Source organism: Diplotaxodon limnothrissa, linkage group LG19 (genome assembly GCF_057381915.1).
Source record: "Diplotaxodon limnothrissa isolate DT_005_m linkage group LG19, D_limnothrissa_male_GT1.1, whole genome shotgun sequence".
NCBI classification, from domain to species: domain Eukaryota; kingdom Metazoa; phylum Chordata; class Actinopteri; order Cichliformes; family Cichlidae; genus Diplotaxodon; species Diplotaxodon limnothrissa.
This window is the reverse complement of record NC_140614.1, coordinates 12,569,784-12,595,006: the sequence shown is the minus strand read 5'-3', so window position 1 is coordinate 12,595,006 and position 25,223 is coordinate 12,569,784. Positions and strand designations below refer to the sequence as shown.

Here is a 25,223-nt window from a genome sequence, read left to right as displayed (position 1 = left end):
TCATCGCAAATCAGCGTGTCAAGAAAATGTGCCACTGGTGCCGGGCTTTTATAACCAGTAAAGATGCACAGTTCCCAGCAGTAATGAGCTCTTCAGTTATGATCTAAACTACATGGACTAGATGTTGTCTTTGCTTTTCAGTATATATTTATTTATGCTGGACTTGAGAGCGAACTACCCCACATATAAAACAGGTAGGTGAACCAAGGTTAGGTTCATTTACTCACTCTGACTCAGCAGCACCCTGGCAGCAGCTCTTCCCATTGATGCAGAGCACAATTACCGCACCTCAGATTCTGCTCGCCTCCCTAAATTAGATTGTTTTCTGCAAGCAGGGCCAAAAAGACAGCCTGGCTGCCAAAGTCCTGGAGAGTTTGGCCACGCTCAACCATCCCAAGACGGCAATTGGCGGTTACTCGGCCACTGTTAGGGCTTGGGTGGCTGCTGTCACTGGACTTTCCCAGCCTGTGAGAATGGCACAGCACTGTTCAGCTGTCACCGAGGGTCAGCGGGGAGAGTTGGCTCTCTGAATGGCCGGCCAAAACATCTAGCATTCAGCTAGCCTCAGCTGCTAGTGGCACCCGTGCTGGCAGCAGTGGATGAGTTAAATATAGAAGTATACTTCTGGCTTTTGTGACTCTGGTCAAAAAGCACAGAGAGGGATGATGGTGGATGTGGCTTGGAGAAAAGATCTGGCCCTGTGACAAAGGACATCACAGTCCACCTCACCAGGCAACGGCCTCTTTCAGACAGAGCGGGAAGAGAATAGCGCATGCCCCCCTCCACACACACACACACACACACGCACGCACACACACACACACACACACACACACACACACACCGCTCATCAACTGGCTTCTTGAAGGGATAGGAGGGAAAGAAAATGAGAGGTGTGTGCTAGCCTGCTATGTGAAACAGAACTGGATAGGCTGTGGGAGCGAGAGAGGGCGTGTGTGTGTGTGTGTGTGTGTGTGTGTGTATCTGTGTGTGTGTGAGAGAGAGGGAAGTTACAGTCCTCTGTTATTGCTCTCTACCATTCCCTTCTTGACCCGACGACCTAAAAGAAGAGAGGCAGGGAGAGAGTGAGAGAGCAGGGAAGCAGACACCACCAGTGGACCACACAAGCCAGAGGATACGAGTGGACTCTGTATTTCCTTCTTGCCTTTTATTATTTTTGATTCTAGGATTACTTGCTGTGTTTACTAACTGGTTAAACATTCTGGAAACATCAGAGCGGCAGGTGAGTGATCATCTCTTGCATCTCTCATGCTGGAGAAAAAAAAATCTCTGCTATTTAGAGGGAAAGAGCCAATGACAAACATGCGGTTCTAGCAGAGTGGAGCTTATCAGCTGTTCTGCTTTCAGGCTGTAGTGAATGAAACGGCTGAGTGCAGGTGCTGCTGCTGCTCGGCTGTCATCAGTTTTATTGAGCCAGTAAAGAGCACTGGTCAAAAGAGTCTCCTGGCTTCATTTGTTCTGCAGTATGTGAATGAAAACACTATTCCCCACATTCCTGTGTGATTAATTCCAAATAATGAGCGTTTAAACATTTTGAATTAATTAGTGTGCGAGCAGACACACGACTAGTCTCTGTGCTGATAATGGAAATGCAGCACGTTCGGATAAAAGAAAGTCATGAATCAAACATTTCTCAATGAATTACACGTTGTTACTGTGTGAATGAGACCATTTACTGTAAAGAATGTGGGCATGTGGGAGGAAACACCCACAACACAGCAGGGCATGGTGGTTTATTGAGATATTGCAAAGAAATGAGAATGATATCGTACACATTCACACAGTCGACCTTTGCCCCCGACGTCTCCCACACGCGCCGCCTTCGCCTCCTCATGCAGCTCTCACTGCTGCGCTGCTCAGCATTAAGAAGCTTAGGCCCGACGAGCTGCAGCACGATGACATCTTTCATCTGGAATATTTATGGGATGTAATGACACCGAAATGAATTCCATTTCATTCACATGAAGTCACCAGTGTTTAGGAGGAGACACATGGCTCCTGCCAGTCGCTGTTTGTCAGGCCATACGTCACCCTGTCTCAGTAAACTGAAAAGAAAAATGTGAAATGCGCCTCGGTCTCTTCAAGGCCAGCTCCCGCTGATGAGTCGAGGGTTTTCTTTCCTCCTTGAGTGTTCGAGACCGCAGCGCAGCCTCTCCCTTCCTGCCTTCCAGTGGTACCAGCCCTGCCTCAGGACAGAGAGACCCGGTGCAGAGAGATTGCTCATTAACATTTCTGTGCTTGTAAGTCCTCTTTACTCCTGCACACTCTCAGGATAGTCTGTGAAATTCACCGATGGAAGGAGTTCTAATGATATTTCGTGGGTTATTGATAGTAAAGCATACTTAAAGCTACTCTGTGGTCACACAGTCACTGCAGTGCGTTATTGTTATTCCTGCAGTGTTACTATGTATGTTGCATGCTGCTGATGGAGTGGCTAAGCTCCTCCTCTCGCACGTGACCGTGGCAGGTTGGGGCTGGAGTTTGATTCTTCCTGTTAAAAAGACGTTTTTCCTTCCCACTGTTGCCAAGTGCTTGCTCATAGGAGGCCATCTGATTGTTGGGGTTCTCTCTGTATTATCATGCAGTGTATTACCTTACAATATAACATTGTTGTTGTGATTTTACGCCATAGAAATAAAGCTGATTCAATTCGGGATTGTTTTTAACTCTTTTTTCTTACTTTTTATTTTTTTATATGTAAAACATACACAGACTTGGCCTACTATATAAATAGATATAACAGAAGCATAAAGGTTTCTAAAGTAGAACAAGAACCCTGAACATGTATTTTAATGCAGTACTTGAGTAAATGTACTCAGTTACATTTGGCCACTGTAGAAATTCAGTCAGCTGAATGAGCAATCAGAAGAGACAGATCTGTGACTGTAATCAGTCCCAGCTTGTTAATGGATCAGTCTTTGTGTAAATCAATAATGCAGTCTCTGATTAACTGAAACTAAGCTGAGGCTGGGTCTCCGCCAGAGCAGCATTGATTCGTGTGTCACCTCACGACATCACTTGAGCTCTATGTCACTTAAGGTGTTTCTCATGCACAAGGTGACATAGTTTAGCAGTGAGTACACAGTGGTACACATGACAGAACAGCATTGTTCCAGGATTAAACGTTGACACCGACACCTCAGCACCCTGTAAATGTTGCTTATCATGATACCGTTCTTTATACTTGCATCGATATGCACCTGTACCTCTATCTTGTGTGTTCGTGTTCATGTGGGCTAATTCATTTTATGACACGTGCACTAACAGAAACAGGAGGCGGAGCTTGTTCCGCCAGTAGCCGGTGTCTTTCCTGCGTGTCTGGGGGGCCTCGACAACAGCTGTCACCGACACATGCACAGCTACAGTCGTATAAATGCCCCTGGTCTTGAATTCCAAAAATGCAGTTTAGATACTTCGGGATGTTTCGCAGAACAGCGGCACTTATAACTCATGTGCCCTTCATTTAAAAATAAGCCCAGAACTCCATGGCAACCCAAGATATTCTAAAGAGCACTTGATATGTTGTGGTCAGAATGGCGACGCATACGTGCTAAAAACAGGGGACTGGTTAACTGGCTGTTGATGTTTAACGATAATAAGACGAGTGATGTCATTCATTAGGTTCGGATCTTTGGACCATGATGTGCCTGGACCGCTCTGGCATTAAATATGGATTGCATCAGGAGACATTTCAAATTTCACAGCTGGGAACAAACCTCACGACCCATTCTGTAAACTTTTCCCCTGTTTGCCAGTAGTGACATAATCATGACTTTCCTGGTGATTTCCTGTGTGATAAGTTACACCAGCCTTCATCATTCCAGCGATATTACTGGTCAGGAGAGAACAAACCAGCATATACAGTAAAACATCTGAAGGCACCTTTAGAATGAAGATGACTGGCCTCTGTGACTAAGACAGGCCGTCTTTGTCCCTGAACCAATCACTCTGTGACTCCACACGTCTCTCAGCGAGTCAGAGCTCTTCTCTGACAGACGTGTTATGCTTTAGTTTATTTTTGTCTCACCTGCAACAATGCTTTTCATTTTTTCCCATCTGTAAAAAAGGTAAACAACTGACAATGGCACCAGCACAAGACAATGCAAATGCTCACTTACAAACTTAAATGGGTAGCAGTTTGGAGATTTGTGGTTAGCCATGTGTTACATTATCATTCCGAGCGCTGCGACGTGCGATAGCTTAGGTTTACTGGAAGGCCAGCTGCAAACCTTAAACTTTAAAGCTGAAATTTCTGCCCACTGTTTTCCCGTCCACACATATTTAATCTCTCTGACCTTTGGAGCCTTTTTACCTCTGTTTTGGTCTCCACACCCTCCTCAGATAAAATATCTGGGTCGCTGAGTTGCTAAGCTCAATTTTCATCTCCAGCAACAGTTACTTTTACACCTTTGGTAGCGGTGACACATTTTTATCAACATTTTCTTTTATTAATTTGAATGATTAAAAAAGCTTCTGGGTGCTGTTGGTGTGACTGAAGAGGATAGTAGACGCAGGACAGAATGGAGGGAGGAGCCTTTGTGCCTGCCAGGTTTTTGTGATTGTTCTGCAAGTCGCCACCCTGGCATACAGCTGGGATCAACAGGGGCTCAAGAAGTAGAGTTGGTCACTTACCCGTCGGAAGGTCGATGTTTATTTTACAGCTACTCCAGTCCAGTGTGTGTGTGCACAATTGTCAGACAAAGCTCTTAGGTATAGAAAACAGTGTTTGCATGAATATGTATGAAACTGGGTGAATGAGGTTTGCAGTAGAAAAGGACTTGGAGTGCTCCAGTGCACCATATCAGTACCAGTCCAATTCCCAATAAATTCCAGAACTCTAATGGTTGGAGAAGAGCTGCAAGTTAGCACAAAAACACTGTTCTCTGAACAGCTATGAAAACATGTTATGGAAACCAAACAGACGTTTGATGTGTGCTTTAAGATGACTTTCTAAGTTCTCTCTCAGTCGCCCATTTTTTGCTCCGCGCTGACTTCAGCTGGCATTCAGAGGATTTTAGACAAATGGCCGAGCCTATGTCTCTTTCCCACGTTTGAATGTGCTTCATCCATATGTTGCTGTTTCTATTCATAGCACACTCAGAACTTAATATCTTCCTTAAGAGAGGGTAAAGATGATAACCAGATCTAGAAAGATCTAGTGCTTCATTAGTTGGTGTTGGTTTACCGATGCTGCCGCTAGACTTTAGCAACGAGAGTCAAGTGACTCTTACTAAATGCCGTTGCTATGGGAATCGTTAAAATGTGGACGTTTATCGTCGTGTTTGAAACTATGTTTCTAATAGACTATGTCTAATCTAAGTGTGCTTCATGTGCAGCAGTGTTTATAATGCATGACCCAAATCTGAGCATGTTTCATCTCGCTAGGTTCGCCGGTGGATTTACACAGTAAGAGTGAATAAACAGCTTGAGTGAATATTTAACAAAGTGCCCTCACAACAACTCTCACGAATGCGTCCTGTTTTATAAGTGACTGATTAACGGCCTACCTGCGCTGAGTGTTTATCAAGCAAAGAGCGTGTTTGCTCTAATAGCAAAGACTTACTTAGAGAGCCACCTGCATTCTTCTCGGTTTGCTCACTGTTCAAGCTTCGGCTGGTTCCCATGAGGGGATCAGGTTAATGTGACATCAGGAGAATACTACAAGATGAAACCCACCACCTATGCTGACATTTTGCTCCAGTGTGCTATGCCAGCATTAGTTAAGTATTAATAGAAGCCATGATTACAGTAAGACAAGCTGTAAATGCTCGCGTTATGTGCACAAAATCTTTTTGATGGTTCAGTTTAACATTACAAGAAGAACGTTTATGAAAGCAGAATCTTTAAGGAATGTGAACAAGTATCACTCCAAACTTTTTCTGCCAACAGAGTCTTTAGTTTTCCCAGGAAAAGACTGTTATGTAAAATTTGACCCGTGAAGGCCACCGGCCGTCTCGGCTCGAAGGCTCCGTCTCCCAAAATGGATTCCTGGAGCAGACTGCGGCTTTGTACCCTTGCATCCTCACAAAAGTTTCAATAATAAATGGATTGACTGGTAGCTTCGAAACCCATCCGCAGAGACGGTTTTGATTGGAGCTTTCATGTCTTGGCAGGGCTGGTGTGTTTTTCTTGCTGCTCGAGCACGCTGCATTTTATCTGTGTTCTCTGGCAGAACTGGTACCCTAATGCTCTCGTGCAGTTCTCTCTCCTTTTTTGGTCACGCTGGGTTTGTGCTGTGAATACATCAAATCACACCGAATCAAAAAAGTCATTTTTCCTTATTCATCACCTCCGTCCTCATCCGGCAGATCAATTTGGTTATATGCCAGTTTTTTGCCACCAGGCCCAACCTCTTGATACGAGCATCACATACAAGCTCAGTTTTCAGTAGCCTCGTGACCTTATCATGCTATAATTTTATTTCAGCTAATGGTGTCTTTAAAGGGAATATCTGCAAATGAACACACACAGGATGCAGGTAGTTGACTTTCCACCATCTTTTGTGCGATTGAGGGCTCGTATCTGCCCAAGCAGACCAACCACTGGCAAATAAATGACTCATTTATTTAATAAGTTTTCAGTCATTTTCTCCAACTCTAACTCTGTGTGTAACCATAACATAATTAGTGTATCTGGCACAGGCTACAACATTATGCCTATTAAATTTTATTAGAGCGTGCTGGGAGCAAACATCATTCGGACTAAAGGTATATGTAAGCCATAAAGTGAACATCGGTGCGGACCACTGATTAGCTTTTACAGTTTCTTTTTATCACTTTGGAATGGAGGCACGTGCTTTGTTGGGGCCTATAAATACACGTGTGTGACAGCTGGACCTGCCCAAGCCTTGGGGCAGATATGGGTCCCACTTTAAATTTAGACTCAGGCCTTGGACTTGGGTTTTAGGATATTTCTTATTAGATTGAAGTACTGGATGCCGCACCATCAGTGGTGATGGCTTAGATGCTGTGAGTGTGTGGGGACATTGTGACAGGTGGTCATTGATGTTAGAGTACAGATTTACTGTCTGCATGCTCTCCTTTCTTTTCCATAAAGACAAATGGGAATGCTTCACGGCAGGGAGGAATTCAGGTCACGTGACTCAGGAATCCCAGCTTGTCTCTCTGCGGAATTAAATTGATAAAGACTGCAGCGACCAGTCAAGGTGACTCAAAACTGTGAAGACAGTGGGCTTTGACACATGACAGTTGTGTTCATGAGTTGCCTGTAATTGGCCATGAGGATGATAAATATGTAGCAGTTTCAACAGCAAGATTTCAGATCAGCTGTGGTTGCACATGGAGAAAAACCTGGTCAAATAGTCCAAATACTTATGGACTCTGCAAAAGTTGTTAAACTGTAATCAGCAAAGGCCGTGAAACTGTAATGATTTTATTATTTTCTGCTACCAGGAAGTGTTGGATATTAAATGTCATCAGGTTGTGCAGCTGAGGAATGTTGGACTTGTTATAATAATAAATTAAAAGTTGATTTCTAAAGACAAATGCATTTCTCGTTGAGATATATTTAGTTTTCTAACACTCTGTGCAGTGTTTGTCATGTTTCGGCTGTGTGGCAGGCAGGGATTGGACACAAACGCAAACTCACGGGGACAGAACTTGAACTCAAAAGCACAGCTTTATTGCTGGAAAATAGAACACAAGCAATATAAAACTAAACTGGGAAAAGCTAATTAAAATGCATACCAGAAGGCAAGGGGAGAGTCACACACAGCATGAGGGACGACGCGACACTGACTCAGAGAAACACAGGGTTTAAATACACTGGGAAGTAACGAGGGGAATGAGACACAGAAGGAGGGCACAGCTGGGAGAAATCAGGACTGACGAGACAAGGAAGCAAAGCAGAACACATTCACATAGGACACGGACCATCAAAGTAAAACAGGAAGTATCACACAGAGACGCGAACTTGACACAGTGGAGACAGCAACTAAGAAACACGGATGATCTGATATCCTCGTGTTGGTGTTGTTCCCAGACCATCATGAAAATGTTGTTCCAGGTTCAACATTGCAAGTGACCAATCACATTGTTGTGACGTTATTCTTTTGCGCGCCAAGCCATTCGTGCATTTATGAAATTCCAATGTTGCAAGGACAATATCAATTCTGCTTACTGTTTATTAAAGGGTTACGGTTAGGGTCAGGGTCCGTTGATCGGCGGACAGAGGCAGTTTCACGCAGCTTTAGTACAGTTTTTTGTTTTACGCCGGTTTTTCCCGAAGTCGCAAAAGTATGACGTCACAACATTCTGATTGGTCACTTGCAATGTTGATCCTGGAACAACATTTAGTATGATGATCTGGGAACAACACCAACACGAGGATATCAGATCAACCAAGAAACACAGAGACATAAACCATAAGGCAGAGGACTCTAAGAACCGAGAGACACAGAGGGGAACTCAAACATGCAGACACAGACTACACAGAACAGAGGGGACACAGAGAAACATGAAGGGCAAGGGATCGAAACTAGAAACCATAGAATAACTCACACAAGTACAATAATACAAACATCACAAAGAACTAAAAACGCTGGGTCAGGAGACCCAGGACCGTGACAGTACCACCCCCCCTTAAGGGCTGGCTCCAGACAACCGAAACTCAGAAAAACAAAACCAAACAGAAAACAACCCAGGGCGGGCGGCGGGGGCCCAGGACGGAGGGCTCGGAACAGAAAACAAAAGCAGAGCACAGCAAACACCGGAGCCCAAGAAAACAGCCCAAACACAGGGGCAGTTCAGGGGGCCGACCATGCGGACGGCAATGGCGGCGGCGAAACAGTTCAGGGGGCCGACCGCGCGGAAGGCAGCGGCGGCGGCGACGACGGAGCAGTTCAGGGGGCTGGCCGCGCGGAAGGCAACGGCGGCGGCGAAGGAGACGACGGAGCTGTTCAGGGGGCCAGCCGCGGAAAGCGGCGGCGGCTCTTAAGTGTCAGGCGTACTGGCCGAGGCTCGGTGGGCACAGGACCAGACGGCAGCTCAGCAGCTGACGCTGCAGACGAGGATGGACCACACGAGGCGGAAGCAGAAGCTGATGATGCTGATGCTACAGACGGGGATGAAGCTGATGATGCTGATGATGCTGATGATGCTGGAGCTGGACCAGGCGACGGCGTGGGTGGAGACGCGGAGGCTGCACCTGGCGAGGAAGGAGACGCGGAGGCTGCAGCTGACGAGGAAGGAGACGCGGAGGCTGCAGCTGGCGAGGATGAAGCCGGAGACGGAGGCGCTGCAGCTGGCGGCGGCGTGGATGACACTGCTACTGCAGACGTGTATGAGGCTGCCGGTGGAGCAGCTGGTGGCTGGACGGGCCCCTCGGGCCCCCCAGCGGAGACAGGTGGCTGGACGGGCCCCTTGGGCCCCCCAGCGGAGACGGGAGGCTGGACGGGCTCGCCAGAACCCCCAGCGGACGAGGCGGGTGGCGGCGCGGGAGCCACGGAGTGCTGGATGGACTCATCTGAGCTTTCTTTACGATCCGTGTTTTAGTTTTGCAAGAACCGTTCCTGTGAGGACACAGTTGTATATTCAGCTGGTGGAGGCCAAACAAGAGATAAAAGAAGAGTGAATACTGCCTTTCATGAGGAGGATAATTAGTACTGTAAATCAGTGCTAAACTAAGTAGAAAATGATGTGCTATTTCCAAAAACCTAAATGAAAGGCATTAGCTCAGGGGTGGGCAATCTCAGTCCATGAGGGCCGGTGTCCCTGCAGGTTTTAGATGTGTCCTCGAACCAACACAGCTGATTTAAATGGCCTAATTAGCTCCTCAACATGTCCTGAAGTTCTCTAGAGGCCTGGTAATGAACTAATCATGTGATTCAGGTGTGTTGACCCAAGGTGAGACCTAAAACCTGCAGGGACACCGGCCCTCGTGGACTGAGATTGCCCACCCCTGCATTAGCTGGTAGGTTTAAATAAAGTTTTGTATGTTTTACTCAAAGCCCTGCTTCAGATTGGTCACCTGCCCGGGGTGTGACCTGCCTCTGAGCCTGTAGTAGCGAGATAGGGTCCCGCCCCCTATTAGGAAAAAGGACAAAAGCCTTTATTCAGAGCTAAACATGATAAAAACATATATAGTTGCCGTGAAGTCAAGTGAGCTGCATTTCAACAATAAGATCAGAATTAATGTTTGTGTTCTGGGGCAGTTTGTCTGAAACCTTGTTTTGATTGTTTGCTTTACTTTTAATGCATTCTTACATTTTCCTCATATGAATTTTTATTGTACAAGACTGAATTTGACCTGAAGCTATTTTTATTCTTACATCTGTCAGCTCTAACTGCACTCGCCCGCCTTCTCTGCTGAACGATAGTAACACTGCAAAGTGAGCCGAGCTGTTACAGCAGCTGGATTTTCATGGCGTCGGCCCAGAAATTAAAAATAAACCATCACGGTCCTCACTCGGTGTCAACCATCTTGTCCTTAGGAAGTCTGCCAGAGTCATTTGCAGCACTACACATGTTTCTGTGTTTCGTCACGCTCGTGTCCCAGAGGTGGTCATTTTAATGCCCTCGACCTCTGGGCATCATTCAGAAACACTGGCACAGTTTGAATGGTGGACCCAACACTATCAGCACTCGCGCACACTGCTGCACCACAACACTGGAATGAACGTTAGCGAGCCTACAGCTGAAACTAATAGGTATGAGCAGGAAAGAAGGCACCGCCATTAATCTCCAGTTAAGAACCAGATCTCCTCGGAGCCAAAGTGCACTCTCTGAACTCCGAGATAAAGGATGCACTTAATGGGTCCGTTTGTTTGATTTTCTTTCCTCTTTATTTGAACTGAGAGATGCTGCCACTGTTATCTTGCACCCCAATTTTCGTACATGGGTGTTTTTCCCCGAAACAAGTGGGATTCAAAGAGATCGGTTTCAAGCGTCATTGGAATTCACTGCAGTCTTGACTTTGGTGACCTTTATTACTGAAGAAGATAAGCATTTCTCTTGATGTGAAGCAGCAGTTTGATAGACTCTCTTTCAAACTTCTCGAAATTGTATAGAAAATCTAACTGAGCTTTACTTTTTTATCAGGTTGGACTGATACGCATAGTTACTGATGTTCCAGTAGAGCATATGTGTGAATTCTATCGCACACTTCCATGAACGTGCACCAGAGAGAAGTCCTGACAGTTTGGACGGCTTATTTGGGATGATTCAGAGGTCAGGGCGCTATGACATCACTGTGGGCTTACAGGGGGACTCTAGGTGCTCAGGGTGCTTTTCTGTTTGTAATTATAAAGAGCTGCTGATGTCATATCTGAAACCGATCACAAAGAGCACTCTGTTCGTACAGAACGTGAACACACACACAAGAACACGCACGTTTTCACATTCACAGAGACAGAGAAACAAACTTCTCTTCAGTCTCTTAACATTGTTGGTTGTTGTTCTCGTGTGTGGAGTCAGCTCCCAGCTTGAGAACTGGGTAGAGGTCTTTGCCCCTAGCTTTTGTTTTAGCATCACAGAAATGTGGAAATTTTAATGTCACATTTTTGCCATTTTTTGTAACTAATTTAACCTCCTAAGACCTGAACTCTTCCACAACATGCATTTTAAGTTTCTCTTTGATATTTGGGCTGATTGGCACCTGATGAATGTAAAAACAAAGAATTACCAGATTTTTTTTTGACCTTTTTTTTTGTTTCTGAGAAAAATGAGAGCCACATATGAGGATATTTGTTTAAAATTTCAATAGAACAGTGGCAGCATAATGTCCTCGTAAGTGGATATCAGGCCCTTGAAGAGCAAAATTGAGGATTTTGGCCTAAATAACCCAAAATGTGACGTCCACATGTGTGGACACCAGGTCGTAGGAGGATAAATATAAATTAGTTTGTGTATCCATGTCCTCCAAAAGTTGTACCCACTGCTTTCATAACTTTAAAAAAATGATATTAACTGAAGAGGGTGGCAGAGTGGTTCAGTGGTTAGCATGGTCACCTCACAGCACCAAGCTTCTGGGTTTGAATCTTTCTCTGTGGAGTTTGTGTGGATTACTGTGACTGAGAAGCCACACCGGCGGTTTGGTTCATTGGTTATTCTAAATTGACTGTAGCTGTGTCTCCAACCTTTGACAACTGTAAACTTGACTCATAAATACAAATGAACTCATGCTGTGCACAGGCTCAGTTGCAAACTACTTTTAAATTATTTAAAACATTCAGAAATGACAGCAGAAGTTGTGAACCAGTGATAAGTGTATGTACATGCACTTCTACCAACACTCACCCTTATATGCCTTTGTGATTTTGGGACTACACACACACACACACACACACACACACAGGTGGGTAATTATTGATATTCACTCCAGATTAGGGATGTTAACAGAAGACATGTTTATCCAGTTTTAATACAAACACAATGATTGTGCTTGTGTTTGTCATCGGATCAGTGCAGGTCAGAAGGTCTGTTAATGTGAACAGGAATGGAAGCCAAACTCAAACAACACACTCCTGAACCAAAAATACCTATGAAAGGAAAAAGATGAATGGTAGTGGGATGCAACCGAATAAAAGGCTGAATTAAAAACAGAGAAACCTGTTCCTTCTCTCTCTGGTTCAGGTAGGATGAGATCCAAAAGCAGTGGGGTGGACACCCCAGCCAATGGGGTACTTGGAGTTCCACAGGGTGACCAAGAACAGGAAGTGAGCCTGCCTGTGAAGACCCTGAAGGCCAAAGTCCAGCAGAAAGATGGTGAGGAAACAGTGGAGGTCGAGGTGATCTCTGACAAAGACAAACCGTTGGATTCCTCCAAGGCTGGAGATAAAAGACAGAACATCCTGGATCTGTCTAAAGAGGATTTGCTGACACTGTTGGGAATCATGGAAGGAGAGATTCAGGTGGGCGAGGCATTGTTTCCCTTTGTGTTTAGCTTTCTGTATGTGATCTGCAGCTGTAAGCAGGACAAGTGCAATGATAAGAGAAAGGGTGGATGAGCGCAGTACCTGAACATTATTGGCTTGAGTAACTGCAAGTTTTGCACAACAGCTCTCTCTTGTGGTTTAAAATGTAACATACCAGAGAAAACTGACAACCACACTTAGACTTTATCGAGTTGGTACTTTAGAGAACTCTGAAAGGTAAACTGGTGATCCACAAAGCAAAGACTAGCAAGTTTTTAACACCCTCTGTATCATTTCTGTGTAACTTCAGGCCAGAGAGGATGTTATCTGCATGCTGAAGTCCAAACAGAGTTCCCCAGAAGCCCTTGAGTCACAGTATGGCTCTGCGGTCCCTGGCTCGGCCCTCCAGGCCCTTCAGAGAGACGGCGTCATCACAGGCACCAAACCACACAACCACAGTGTCTACCAGAAACCGATGACTGAGGTTAGTAGGCGAGTGTCAGTCACAAACCCTGAGGGATGATCAAAATTACTTTTTTATTAACAGGCCTCAAGACCCTCGAAATCCAAGAAATCACAAGACAGAAACTAATAAAAGTAATGTTTTTGTCACCACCTGGCAGGAGGTTGTTGCTACAAAACACTCGGCATGTTGCACCACAGCAACTGGAATTATTTGTTTCTGTGTGTGCGTGTTCGTCTTTGCCGTCTCAGCTCGAGCGTCTGCAGGAGAAGCACAAGGAGACGTACCGGCGGATGCTGGGTCAGCTGCTATTCGCAGAAAAGTGCCACCGGCGAACGATCCACGAGCTGGACACAGAGAAGAGGAAGCACGCCGACTACATGAACAAGAGCGACGACTTCACCAACCTCCTGGAGCAGGAGAGAGAAAGGTGAGGAGATCAGGGAAGGAATGCAAGAGCCAGCGGCTGTAAAATTGCAACACCATTATCTGAACCTGGACACTGTTTAGCTGCCCCGCTATTTTAAATCATTTGGTAAATAAGCTTTGAGAGAAGCACCTACAAATATGTTCATTTAACAGAAAGCAATATGCACATAAAGTGAAAAAATGGTGTACAGAAAGTAAATTTATTGCTGTAGCACTGCAAACATCATGTGATGCTCATACAGAATTTTACAGGTATGAGAAGTAAAAGGAGGAACTGTGAAGGAGAACCTGGTAAAAGCAGCAGGGGAAGAAGAAGAAAGCATAAAGTGCAGTTCCAGTGTAGTCTATGAAGCCAGTGCATCCAGTGGCTCAAGGGAGAGAGTCGAGGGAAGGAATGCTTGAAAAACATCTCAGACTGCATGAAAGATGGCTTCATCGAACCTGTGACGCAAGCGAGACGGGAGAAGACAGGGAGGTGCCGCTTACTGAATGATAACCTCGCATAGCTTTGTATGCAGGGGAGAGTCAGGCAGCTCAAGGAAAGAGAGGCCAGAGGCAGGGTGGACTTGGACTGCTGTGGGAAAGACACAGGTCAGATATTGAGAGAAGAGGACACAGAGCCATGGGGTGGAAGAACAGCAGGAAAGACAAGCGCAGGGCTAAAGGACATGTCAGAGCTTCATTGCTGAGGTTGTGACATGGGCTCGCAACCTCAGAGCGGCTGCATGGACACACAACACAGGAGGGGAGATGGTGAAATTCTGTGTTTAGAAGGCTCATAGAGATAAAGCAAGCCTGTATGTGAGAGCGTATTTGTGCCATGGGAGTGTATGAGAGAGAAGGCCCTGCTAACTGCAAACACTCCCATATAAAAGGGTTTAATTGACTGTTGGTTGTTGGAGATTATTCTTTTGTTATTGTTTTGTTGCAGCTTCCACAAACGGACGGCGATGCATAATTTAAAGCTATTCGCACTCATAGTTTGCAAAATAAAAATAACAGCAAAATATGTGGACGACATAATCATCTGTAAGACAGACTGGAGCACTTATGTGGCAATTTATAATGACTGTGAAAAAGTTGCTTTAAAACTGTGACATTACCTCTTTGCACGGGCACACACACACACACACACACACACACACACACACACACACACACACAGCTGGGAAATAAGCAGCTGAATTTACCCACAGAAACGACCACCTGCAGTAACCAACCACTGTGGCCCGCCCCACAGTTTGAGAAAGACTAATCTAAAGTAAATTTATGTGAAATTTGATACTTTAATCTAGCACTGTCCAACTCCAGGCCTCGAGGGCCGGAGTCCTGCAGGTTTTAGTCCTTGATCTGACACAGCTGATTCAAACGGCTAAATTCCTCATCAACATGTCTTGTAGTTCTCCAGAGGCCTGCGAATGAACTAATCATGTGATTCAGGTGTGTTGACCCAGGGTGAGATCTAAAACCTGCAGGACACCGGCCTTCGGGGCCTGGAGTTCCCCACCCCTGTTTTAAACAGAGCCCTAGTGAAAGAGTGCACACAACCAGCTTAAACTGCATGTATTTCATGAGTTTTAGCAACAGGAAAGAGGGACTGCTGACCTGTCTGTGGTGTATCCTGCTGTGTTAGCTGGACTGGTCGAGCTCTTCTGTGTTGCATAAGCAGGGGTCTCGAACTCCAGTCCTCGAGGGCCGGTGTCCTGAAACTTTTCCATGTGTCCCTGTTGCAACACGCCTGAATACAATTAGTAGGTCATTAGTAAGAGTATAGAACTTGACTGCGTGCTGAAGTGGAAAAATTACTTCTAACAGTACTTTTATTGCACCATGTTCATTCACTCATGAGCTGCTGTAACATGAATCAAATGGCTGAATTGTCACCTCAGCATGCAGTCACGTTCTACAGGGTCTTGCTAATGACCTACTAACTGTATTCAGGCTTGTTGCAACAGGGACACATGGAAAAGTTTCAGGACACCGGCCCTCGAGGACTGGAGTTCGAGACCCCTGGCATAAGCAGTGAGGTACATAGGTAGTGGTCTCACCCTGACCACACCTATAAAATTGTCCGTCTTTACCACCGACATGAACCAAAAGGAGTCTGCAAATATTCAAATGAGGTTATTGTAACATTTCTGAAGGAAAACAACTAATTGATATTTGTGAAGTTGTTTGAGTGACATTCCACAACTTTACTCCAAAAGAATCTGATCTGAAACTTTATAATTAATAAGATAAGATAACCTTTATTGAGAGAGATAAGGATAAGTGAAGTTTAGCTGTAAGTGCTGCGGTTGGTAATAGCGACCAAATCATAACTAAACGGGTTAATTTACTTCTACTCGATCATTTGTTGATCCCCATCTCATGCCAGGTGGTTTCCAGCAGGTTCCTTGGCTCGCACACATGGCGGCCTCTGTCACCCCAAAGAGAGAGAGCAGAGAGGATGAACTCTGCCAGGTCTTTACTCTGTCAACACCTGCACGTTTCAGATTCCTCTATTTGCACCATACACAGGGATGCGAAAACAGCTCAACTCCAGGAGGAAATCTAACATGTCCATGGTATATTCATTAAAGAGAAAGCCTGACGGAGCTCGCAGTAAAGCTCACGCAGTGTTATTCTTGTCTAATTTACATCAATTTTGTTTAGCCGGAAGTAAAACTTCCAATTTTGTTTTTCAAATCTCACTTGCACTGAGAGATGGGACAGACGTTTGCTGTCCACACAGTAGCAGGTTTTTCCCTTAGGCCTTAGATTTATGGAGTTTTTACTCACTAAAACTTTACCTAGAAAGTGAAAAAAAGTAGCCAGGGGCTGGAGGGGTTAACATAAACAGGAAAAACTGATTTAAAATATTGTCTGTCTTGTCTTAATGTTGGTTTAAAATGGAGCACTGTAACAAAAAATAATTTCCCCCAGGGATCAATAAAGTATTCTGATTCTGATTCTGATTCTGATTCTAAAAGAGAACATGACACAAGTGCTAACAGCTACACAAAAACATGCAAACAGACAGTCATTCACTCTCTCAGGTGAGATGGAAGCGTGTCATGCTCTCATCCTTATGGATGTGATCTCCTCCAGCCATCTAGATGAGAGTGAAGAGAGAGAAGTCAAACGCTCTTGTGCCAAACACCTTGAGGAATGCAGAAAATGGGCAGAGAAGAAGCTCCTTCAGACCGGCAGCCATCAGCGATTAACACCCTCTCAGACAACAAGTAATTTATGTGTCAAGATGTTAAATATTTCAAGTGGCACAGTGGAATGTGTTCAGACTGACGGAGGAAGCAGCTCCCACTCCTGACGGGAGTTTCAAAGAGCGCAAAGTCACGCACACAAAATGAAGACGTGGCCTCCAAACTTAAACTGTTTGCCGTTATCGAGCATGCTGTCTGCTCTCTTTTAACACCAAGTCAGAGTGCACAGAGCTCAGGCTCTGCACCTTTTGCCACTTGTTTTCTACATCCATCTTCATCCTACTGACACAGGCTTTTAGATCACACACACTTTTACATGGACGCAAAGCAATTTCTTGCAAAGTTGAAACACAAGCTAAGCTGTGCTTCATAGAAACGGTAACACAAACACTTGTATTTTCCCATTTTGGACATTGTACACCACAATTATTTCTTCCTTAGTAACAGTAAACTAGAAATCTACATGACTTGGCCACAAGTGCCAAACCCCTCTGACATCATGACTCTGACCTTTGCATGAAAGTAATTTTAGAGTTCCAGTTTCTAGGGTGTCAGTGACTTCTGACTGTGTAAGTATGAAATGTTATGAGCTACACTTTCACATGTGGACGGCCTCTTTGTACAGTAGCCAGGTATGCTAAACACACTTGGCAATGGAAGCTGCTGGCATTATGAATCAATGTCGATGTTTATCTACAAGTTCACTGCCAGACGTGTTTTTTTTTAAACTGTGGTTTTGTTTAAATGATTAACTGTAGCTACACGGCCCCGCGCTGCAGTCTGGATGTAGCGCTTCGTACTCTTATTGCCATGTCTCTATCCTCCCATGTCTCCGTCACCTCAAGGGAGGCATCCAACTCTTCCATATCTGGTTTCCTCATCATATGTAGACTTTGCAGGGAGCCTCATTCATGTCCAGGTTCCCCTAAAGTGCAACTGCAGCAGACATTCTCTCTTGTACCAGTGAGCTCACAGCAGAGACATTATCCTGCACACAGAATGGAAAATGGAGCAACAATGATATAACTTTGAATGTGAGCCTCAGAAAGCATTAACACTAATTCATTTTTTTTGGAGTAAACTTGGAAACAAAGTTATATTGGGCTAATCTCTATTTTTATAAAAAGCATTAAAACTGAGGGGAGCTTTGCAAAACACTGGTTCTGTGGAAGGGTCCCACCCCCTTCACAGTGTCTGAAGCAGAGCTCTCTCTCTCACACACTCTCACACTGCTTTACATGGATGAGGTGGCATCACTCACTAGAAGTCTGCTGTTTCCTCGCAGTAGTTATTCACCTTTCATTGCCCTCATGCCACGCCTGGAGTGTGCCGGTGGAAGATTTAAGTGACAGGAGGTCTCTGCTACTCCTATTGCTGCTACTGTGGATTTTTGCACGGGCAGAACAGGGTTCATGTGCTACTTGTAGAGCATCAATAGTGGGTAAGTTTTAAATCTAGCAAGTTTCTGAGGTCTTGTGACCACATACATTTTGAATGGAGCTCATTTAGTCTCTTTACGAGTTGTTTAAAATGCACAGTCATCCTTGTTGCGCTGATGCCTCTTGTAATTTGGTTTAATTTGCAATGCAAAAAGGTTCAGGTTGAATATTGTATTACAATATCCCCGGGAGTGTACAGGCAGGAACTGCATCTGCATGCATTCTGCTTTGTATGGATTTTCTTCGAGCTGGAAATGAGAATGGACATGAGCAGCATAGAAAGGAGCTAAGAGAAAAGATGACTGCTTGGTGAGGGGGTGTTGGTGAAACTCAGTAGCAGTTTGTTCTCTTGTACTATTGCTTTGGCAGGATTGAAAATAGTAGGAATGTTGGAGTGTTTCATTCTGACAGGTTTTCCTCTGGATGCTTGTTTGGGACACTGTAGCATGAATTATGTGTTCTACCAGGACTGTGACTGATAATTGTTTTATCCGTGTTCTTTCTAGATAGCTTCAAGTGCTGGGCTTGTTTATACCACTGTTTGATTTAGAGTGTGGAGTCAGTGCATAAAGTTTTCAAATTCAAATTCAAATTTTATTTGTCACATACACAGTCATACACAGTAGGATATGCAGTGAAATGCTTAGACAACTGCTCGTGACCTAAAGAAAAAAAGACTATGAATAGGATAGGAAATAAATCTGAAAATTAAAATGAAGGGTAAATTTAGCTTGGAAGGAATAAAATAAAATATTGATATTAAAGTTAAAAATAAAATAATTGTACAACAAATTACACAATATAGAAATATATAAGAATATATGAAGAAATATAGAACAATACCAGCAGCTGTAAAAGTACTAAATGGTATCAAGAAATATAATGTCCAGGGCTGTGCAATCCACATGTAAGTGTCTTGTGCAGTGCAAATATGCTTAAAGTGATTTATTTAAGTGACTTGTGATAGAGTGATTAGATTAGATGACCACGCAGTGTAGTTGTGCAGTGGCCACTGGTGTAAACAAATGTCCAGAATGTCCAGTGTGTGTGTAAGAACTATATGTGTGGGTCAGTACTGTGTGGTGGTGTGATTGAGAGACCGTATCGCCTGCGGGAAGAAGCTCCTCCTCAATCTCTCTGTGTTGGTCTTCAGGGAGCAGAATCGCTTTCCTGACCTCAACAGAGAGAACAGTCCATTGTTGGGATGGCTGATGTCCTTCACGATCTTCCTGGCCTTGGTCCAGCACCGCCTGCTGTAGATTGAGTGCAGGTCAGGGAGCTCGGAGCGGAGCTGATCGCACAACCCTCTGTAGAGCTCGTCTGTCCTGCATGGTGCTGTTCCCGAACCAGGTGGAGATGTTTCCCGTCAGGATGCTCTCTATGGTGCGCGAGTAAAAGTTCCTGAGCACCTTGGAGGGCAGTCGGAAGTCTCTCAAGCGTTTGAGCTGGTAGAGATGCTGTCGGGCCTTTTTCACCACGGTGCTGATGTGGCAGGACCATGACAGGTCCTGCGTGATGTGAACTCCGAGGTATTTGAAGTTGTCCACTCTCTCCACTGGGCACTTGTTGATGATGCAGCCTTGAAGCGAGCATAGAAAGTGTTCAGCTTGTCTGCCAGTCTGCGTTCGTCATACCGGTTGTTGATGCTTCATAATCCGTTATTGTCCTTAATCCCTGCCACAGGCTCCTAGATTCACTCTGTTGGAGTTGTGACTCTAGTTTCCTCCCGTACATGCAAATTTCAAGTTTAAAGTCAGTGACCTTCCAGAATAATGCCCTTTCTTTTTTTGTTCCTTTCAGACTGAAGAAGTTGCTTGAGAACGAGAAAGCCTACCAGCTCAGAAAGGAGAACGAACACGCCAAACGTCTGACCAAGGTGCGAGAGGAGCTGGTCAAGCTGAAGTCTTTCACCCTGATGTTGGTCAATGAGCGGCAGCAGCACCTGGAACAAATAGACCAGCAGAGCCAGCGGGTCCAGGAGCTCAGCCAGCAGCTGCAGCAGCGTGAGCAGGCTCTAAGTGAAGCCAGGCAGCGTGCTCAGGAAGATGGACACAGGGTGCTGAGCCTCGAGGCCGAGCTTAAAGAGAAAGCCGACAAGCTCAAGCAACAACACGAAGAGATGAGTGCCAAGCTAGCCGGTCAGGAGCTTCTCAATCGTCAACTAAATACAAAACTTTCAGGCCTCACGAATGAGGTTGCGGAGCTACAGGAAAGCAACAGAGCACTGAGGAGATCTGAGGAGGAACTGCATGAGCTAAGGGAGAAGATCAGCAGGGGGGAGTGTGACAACTCAAACCTGATTGCTGAATTAGAGAACTTGAGAAAACGAGTGCTGGAGATGGAAGGAAAGGATGAGGAGATTACTAAAACAGAAAATCAGTGTAAGGAGCTACGGAAGAGGCTACAAGAGGAGGACAATAAGAGTAAAGACCTCAGACTGGAAGTGGAGAAGCTCCAAAAAAGAATCATGGCATTGGAAAAACTCGAGGGAGCATTTAGCGTTAGCAAAGCCGAGTGTGCACAGTTACACGGTGCTCTAGAAAAAGAGAAGGGCCTGACCAAAGAGCTTTCAGACGAAGTTGTAGCTCTCAAGATTCGTATGAAAGAGCTCGAGTCATCTGAGATAAAGCTGGAAAAGTCTGAGCTGAGCCTTAAGGATGACCTCAGTAAGCTTAAATCACTGACCGTCGCATTGATGGAAGAACGTAAGACCCTGATGGAAACAGTGAAGTCATGTGAGGAGAAAAAGGACGATTTAAGCAACCTGGTCAAAGCTGAGCAGAATAAAGTTATGGAAGTGACAGAGAAGCTGATAGAAGAAAGCAAAAAGCTCCTAAAATTGAAATCAGAGATGGAAACCAAAATAGAGACTTTAACGAATGAAAAGGGCGAGCTTAGCACTAAGCTAGCTTATGAAATTGATAAAACTAAGGACCTTAGCTCTAAAGTCAACCAAATGAAAAAGAAGTTAGATGGATTTGAGCAAACAGAAAAACTTTCTGGAAAGAATTCAGTGAAATGTGACATGCAGAGAACATCTGAGCCCATCATCAGAGATGACAACAAAGTTAAGGAGCTGACGTTTGAAATTGAGCGCCTGAAAAACCGTCTCAAACAGCTCGAAGTGGTAGAGGGAGATCTTCTCAAGACAGAGGATCAGTACGACATGTTGGAGAAAAAGTTCATGAGTGAACAGGACAAAGCCAACATTCTGTCCCAGCAGGTGGAGGAAATGCGGACTCAGATAGCACGGAATAAAGCAATCGAGAAAGGAGAGGAGGAAAGCCAGGAGGAAGATCTGCGTCAACGTTGCAAGAGAGAGGAGGCCAGAACCAGGGAACTGCAAGGCGACGTGGTAGCGCTCAAGGAGAAGATCCACGAACTCATGCACAAAGAAGACCAGCTTTCTCAGCTCCAAGTGGACTTCTCCGTCCTGCAGCAGAGGTTCTTGGAAGAAGAAGAGAAAGCCAAGAACATGAGCACTGAAGTTTTCCATCTCACCAAAGAACTGGAGATGGCTAAGCGTCAAAGTCGAGCGCTGCGACCCAGCTTGAATGGGAGAAGAATAGTGGACGTGGCGGTGACCTCCACTGGCGTGCAGACAGAAGCGTCGTCCTCCGAGCCAGCAGAGGAGGATACCCCGGCTGGCTTTATAAGAAAGTCTGTTCAAGAAGAGAACCACATTATGAACAACTTAAGACAGAAGTGCCTGAAGAAGCCAGCAGAGAAAGGCAGTGCTGTTGAGCGTTCACCTTCATCTGGCAGTGATTTAGGTATCAAGAGATCTTGGATTCCCTGGATGAGAAGAAAGGACAACAGCCCTCAAGAGACCCACCTGGAGAAGCCACTGCACAATGGAGAGAGCTTCTCCTCTGAGCTGACCATGCCCCAGAAGCCAGGTCAGCCTTTCCACATCCGAGTGACACCAGATCACCAAAACAACATGGCAACTCTTGAAATCAGAAGCCCGACTGCTGGGGACGTTTTCTCTAGTTCTGCTCCCCTCAGCCCCAATCCATCTCAACCCAAATCCAGAATCACCATCATTCCCACCGGCACTGCTCCGACCCAGCGGAGAAAGTCCCCCGCTGTGTCTCAGGGCCCCGAAAGGGCCAAGTCTCCAGTCACTATCACAGCTATATCTAGAGCCAAGTCTCCAGAAACCAGCCGAACCTCCTCCACTAACTTAGGAAGACCCTTGTCCCCTGTCTCCATCATGACAGTGAGCACAGCTGTAGCGTGCGAAGCATCTGCCTCCCCAGAACCTCAGGAGATGACCATGGGCCGAGCCGTGTTCAAGGTTACCCCCGAGAAGCAGATGGTCCCATCGCCTGTACGAAAGGGTCACGGCAACACGAGTATCATCACCACGACTGACGATAGCAAGATCCACATTCATCTAGGCAACAACATCGCCCCAAAGATGGTCGTCAGGCCGGTGGCTGCTGTCACAGAGAGCAAGGAAATGACCTTATCGACTGGGACAGTTTTGCGCTCGCCTCGTCAAATCACCACCACTACTACCAGGAGCACGCAGAGCAAAGTGATGAGCAGCATTACAATTTCTCCTGTTACGTCCTCCTCTTCCAGAACGACACAAGGCATGGTAAGTTTTCCTTCATCCAGCTTTGGATAATTCCTGTTTTCTTTAAGTTGGATCATCTCTTTTCCTTACCTTCTTCATTTTCTTTTACATTTTTGGATCAAAGAGTTGATAGGAACACTCAAGCTGATAGCGGTTTCCTAAGTTCACCATGAGCTTCTTTTCACATCTCTGGAGATGAGAGATAATGCAGCACTGTGTGTGGTGTTTCCCGGGACCCCTTTTACTCTGCTCTTTGTGGATCCGATGGGTAGTGTGACAGAAACGGGGCCATGTGCAGGTCTGAGAGCAGCAGAGATAATGAGGTGGAATTTTGCCACCCTGCTTTAATCAGGCTGTAATTTATAGTTGTTACACTGTGTTTACTGTTTACATTCACAAACAGCCGTGGCTCGGGGCCCTCCGTGCTCTGGCTGACACAAAACAGCTTGGCACCGTCAGCAGCGTACTGAAACCTGGCCTGGACAAGCACTCGCTCGCTCAGTGAAAAATAAATGTTTACATTTCTCATTTGTGCTGCTCTTTTAGCACATAAGATCAGTTACATTGCACTAATTTACAATTCCTGTTTCCTGCATGATTTTTACCATGAATCCATAACTTAGTGTCGGTGTGGCTCAACTGTTTTCATTCTCCTGCCTGAGAAACTGTACTCTCTCTCTATTGTCAAACAGACCGGGCACGATGCCCAGCCACCGCGCTCAGGGCTGACCCGCATCCCAATGTCCAAGAGCCTGAAGACGGGAAAGGCTGCGCTGGGATCCCTGGGGGTCTCCGGTGGAGTGAAACTGGAGTCGCGGGCTGAGAGTCAGTCTATGAGGATAGAAGTTAAGAAATCCAGCGTGAATAGCAGTACTTTACAGAATGGAGGAAAAGCCTGAGAGACACAGTACCAAACGTATCTACATGGTGCTTCAGAGAGATTCATAGTAAAAGCTGTGGTGTTTGAGTACAACTCAACTATAGTTTACAAGGCATTTCTTTATTATTATTATTAAGCAGGAGACTGATTTTATACTTTTTATAAGGTATTTTCTACTTCTTTACTTCTTATTTGCATTTCTGCCATTTAGACTGAAACATCCATGATTTGTTTTGTTGTTTTTTACAGTGTGTTGTGATGGGCATTTGGGTAAGACTCTGCTGCTATCAATGGCTTCTTTCTTGGGGTGGATATTTAATCTATAATGAGTTTATTTGTTTTATATTAGACACAAAAAGTACACAATTATGTGAAAATTTGGTGCATTTCTAAAGGATTTGTATTGAAAATATTGTAAATAAAAGTGATATTAGAGCAAAGTGTGGTGTGATCATTTATGCAGACACTTATGTTAACTCATCTGTGTACCTGCAGTTGTGACAACCAGTGCTTCTTGCCCGGGCCTGCATCCAAGGATTGAGGGAAATGAAAAAATTCATATCCTGTGCTTTACGTAAATATTTTTGGAATAACAAATATTCTGGTTGATTCCTGTAATATAAACAGAAATCTTTAAAAAGCAATGTGCACGAGGCCAGACAAAGAAAACAATGAGACAGTGACGGTGCAAGAAGCAGAGGTCGTGAAGGTAGATGTGCTTAAACACCTGGGGTCAAGCATCCAAAGAGAGGTGAAGGAGAAACCCGGAACAACATTTATTATGATGATGTGGGAACAACACCAACACGATGATATCAGATCATCCGGAAAGCACTGCCAGGGGTGATTTGTGACAAAAGGATAGCAGCAAGAGGGAAAGGGAAAGTTTACAAGATGGCAGTGAGACCTGCTGTGATGCATGGTTTGGAGATGGTGACACTGAAGATTTTGAAGGTTTTCATTGGGAGTGACCAGGAAGTGAGGTTAGAGAGGTGAGGTTGAGATAGCTTGGACAGAGGAGACACTGGACAAAGGATGGTAAATATGGAGCTATCAGGTATGAAGAAAGGAAGAAGACAACAAAGAAGCTTCAAGGATGTAGTGAAGGAGGACGTGCAGAGGTTTGGTGTAACTGAGGAGGATTCTAGGGACAGAGGACAGAGAAAAAAGGTTAAAAACAGTCAAACATGTAGAGCCTTCACGTTAAAACCCGAGCACAGACGCCTACAGGTACTATCAGCTGTCAGTGACAAAGGGGCGTTACCCTAATGTTTGCGATGATGTCACTACTACGCTACTTCTTGCTATTGGTTCGAAAGCTTCCGGCTTCTT

At 45.1% G+C, this 25,223-nt stretch overlaps 1 protein-coding gene across 1 annotated transcript; it reads left to right on the top strand.

Annotated features, from left to right (window-relative positions):
- Positions 1 to 1,075: 1,075 nt before the first annotated feature.
- On the top strand, positions 1,076 to 24,191 carry LOC146611847 (filamin-A-interacting protein 1-like). Its single transcript, XM_085342632.1, has 6 exons — positions 1,076 to 1,243; positions 12,612 to 12,889; positions 13,203 to 13,376; positions 13,607 to 13,785; positions 20,227 to 23,032; positions 23,704 to 24,191. The coding sequence occupies exons 2-6, from the start codon at positions 12,617 to 12,619 to the stop codon at positions 23,908 to 23,910; spliced, it is 3,639 nt and encodes a 1,212-aa protein (XP_085198758.1). The 5' UTR covers positions 1,076 to 1,243; positions 12,612 to 12,616; the 3' UTR covers positions 23,911 to 24,191.
- The last annotated feature ends 1,032 nt before the right edge of the window (positions 24,192 to 25,223 follow it).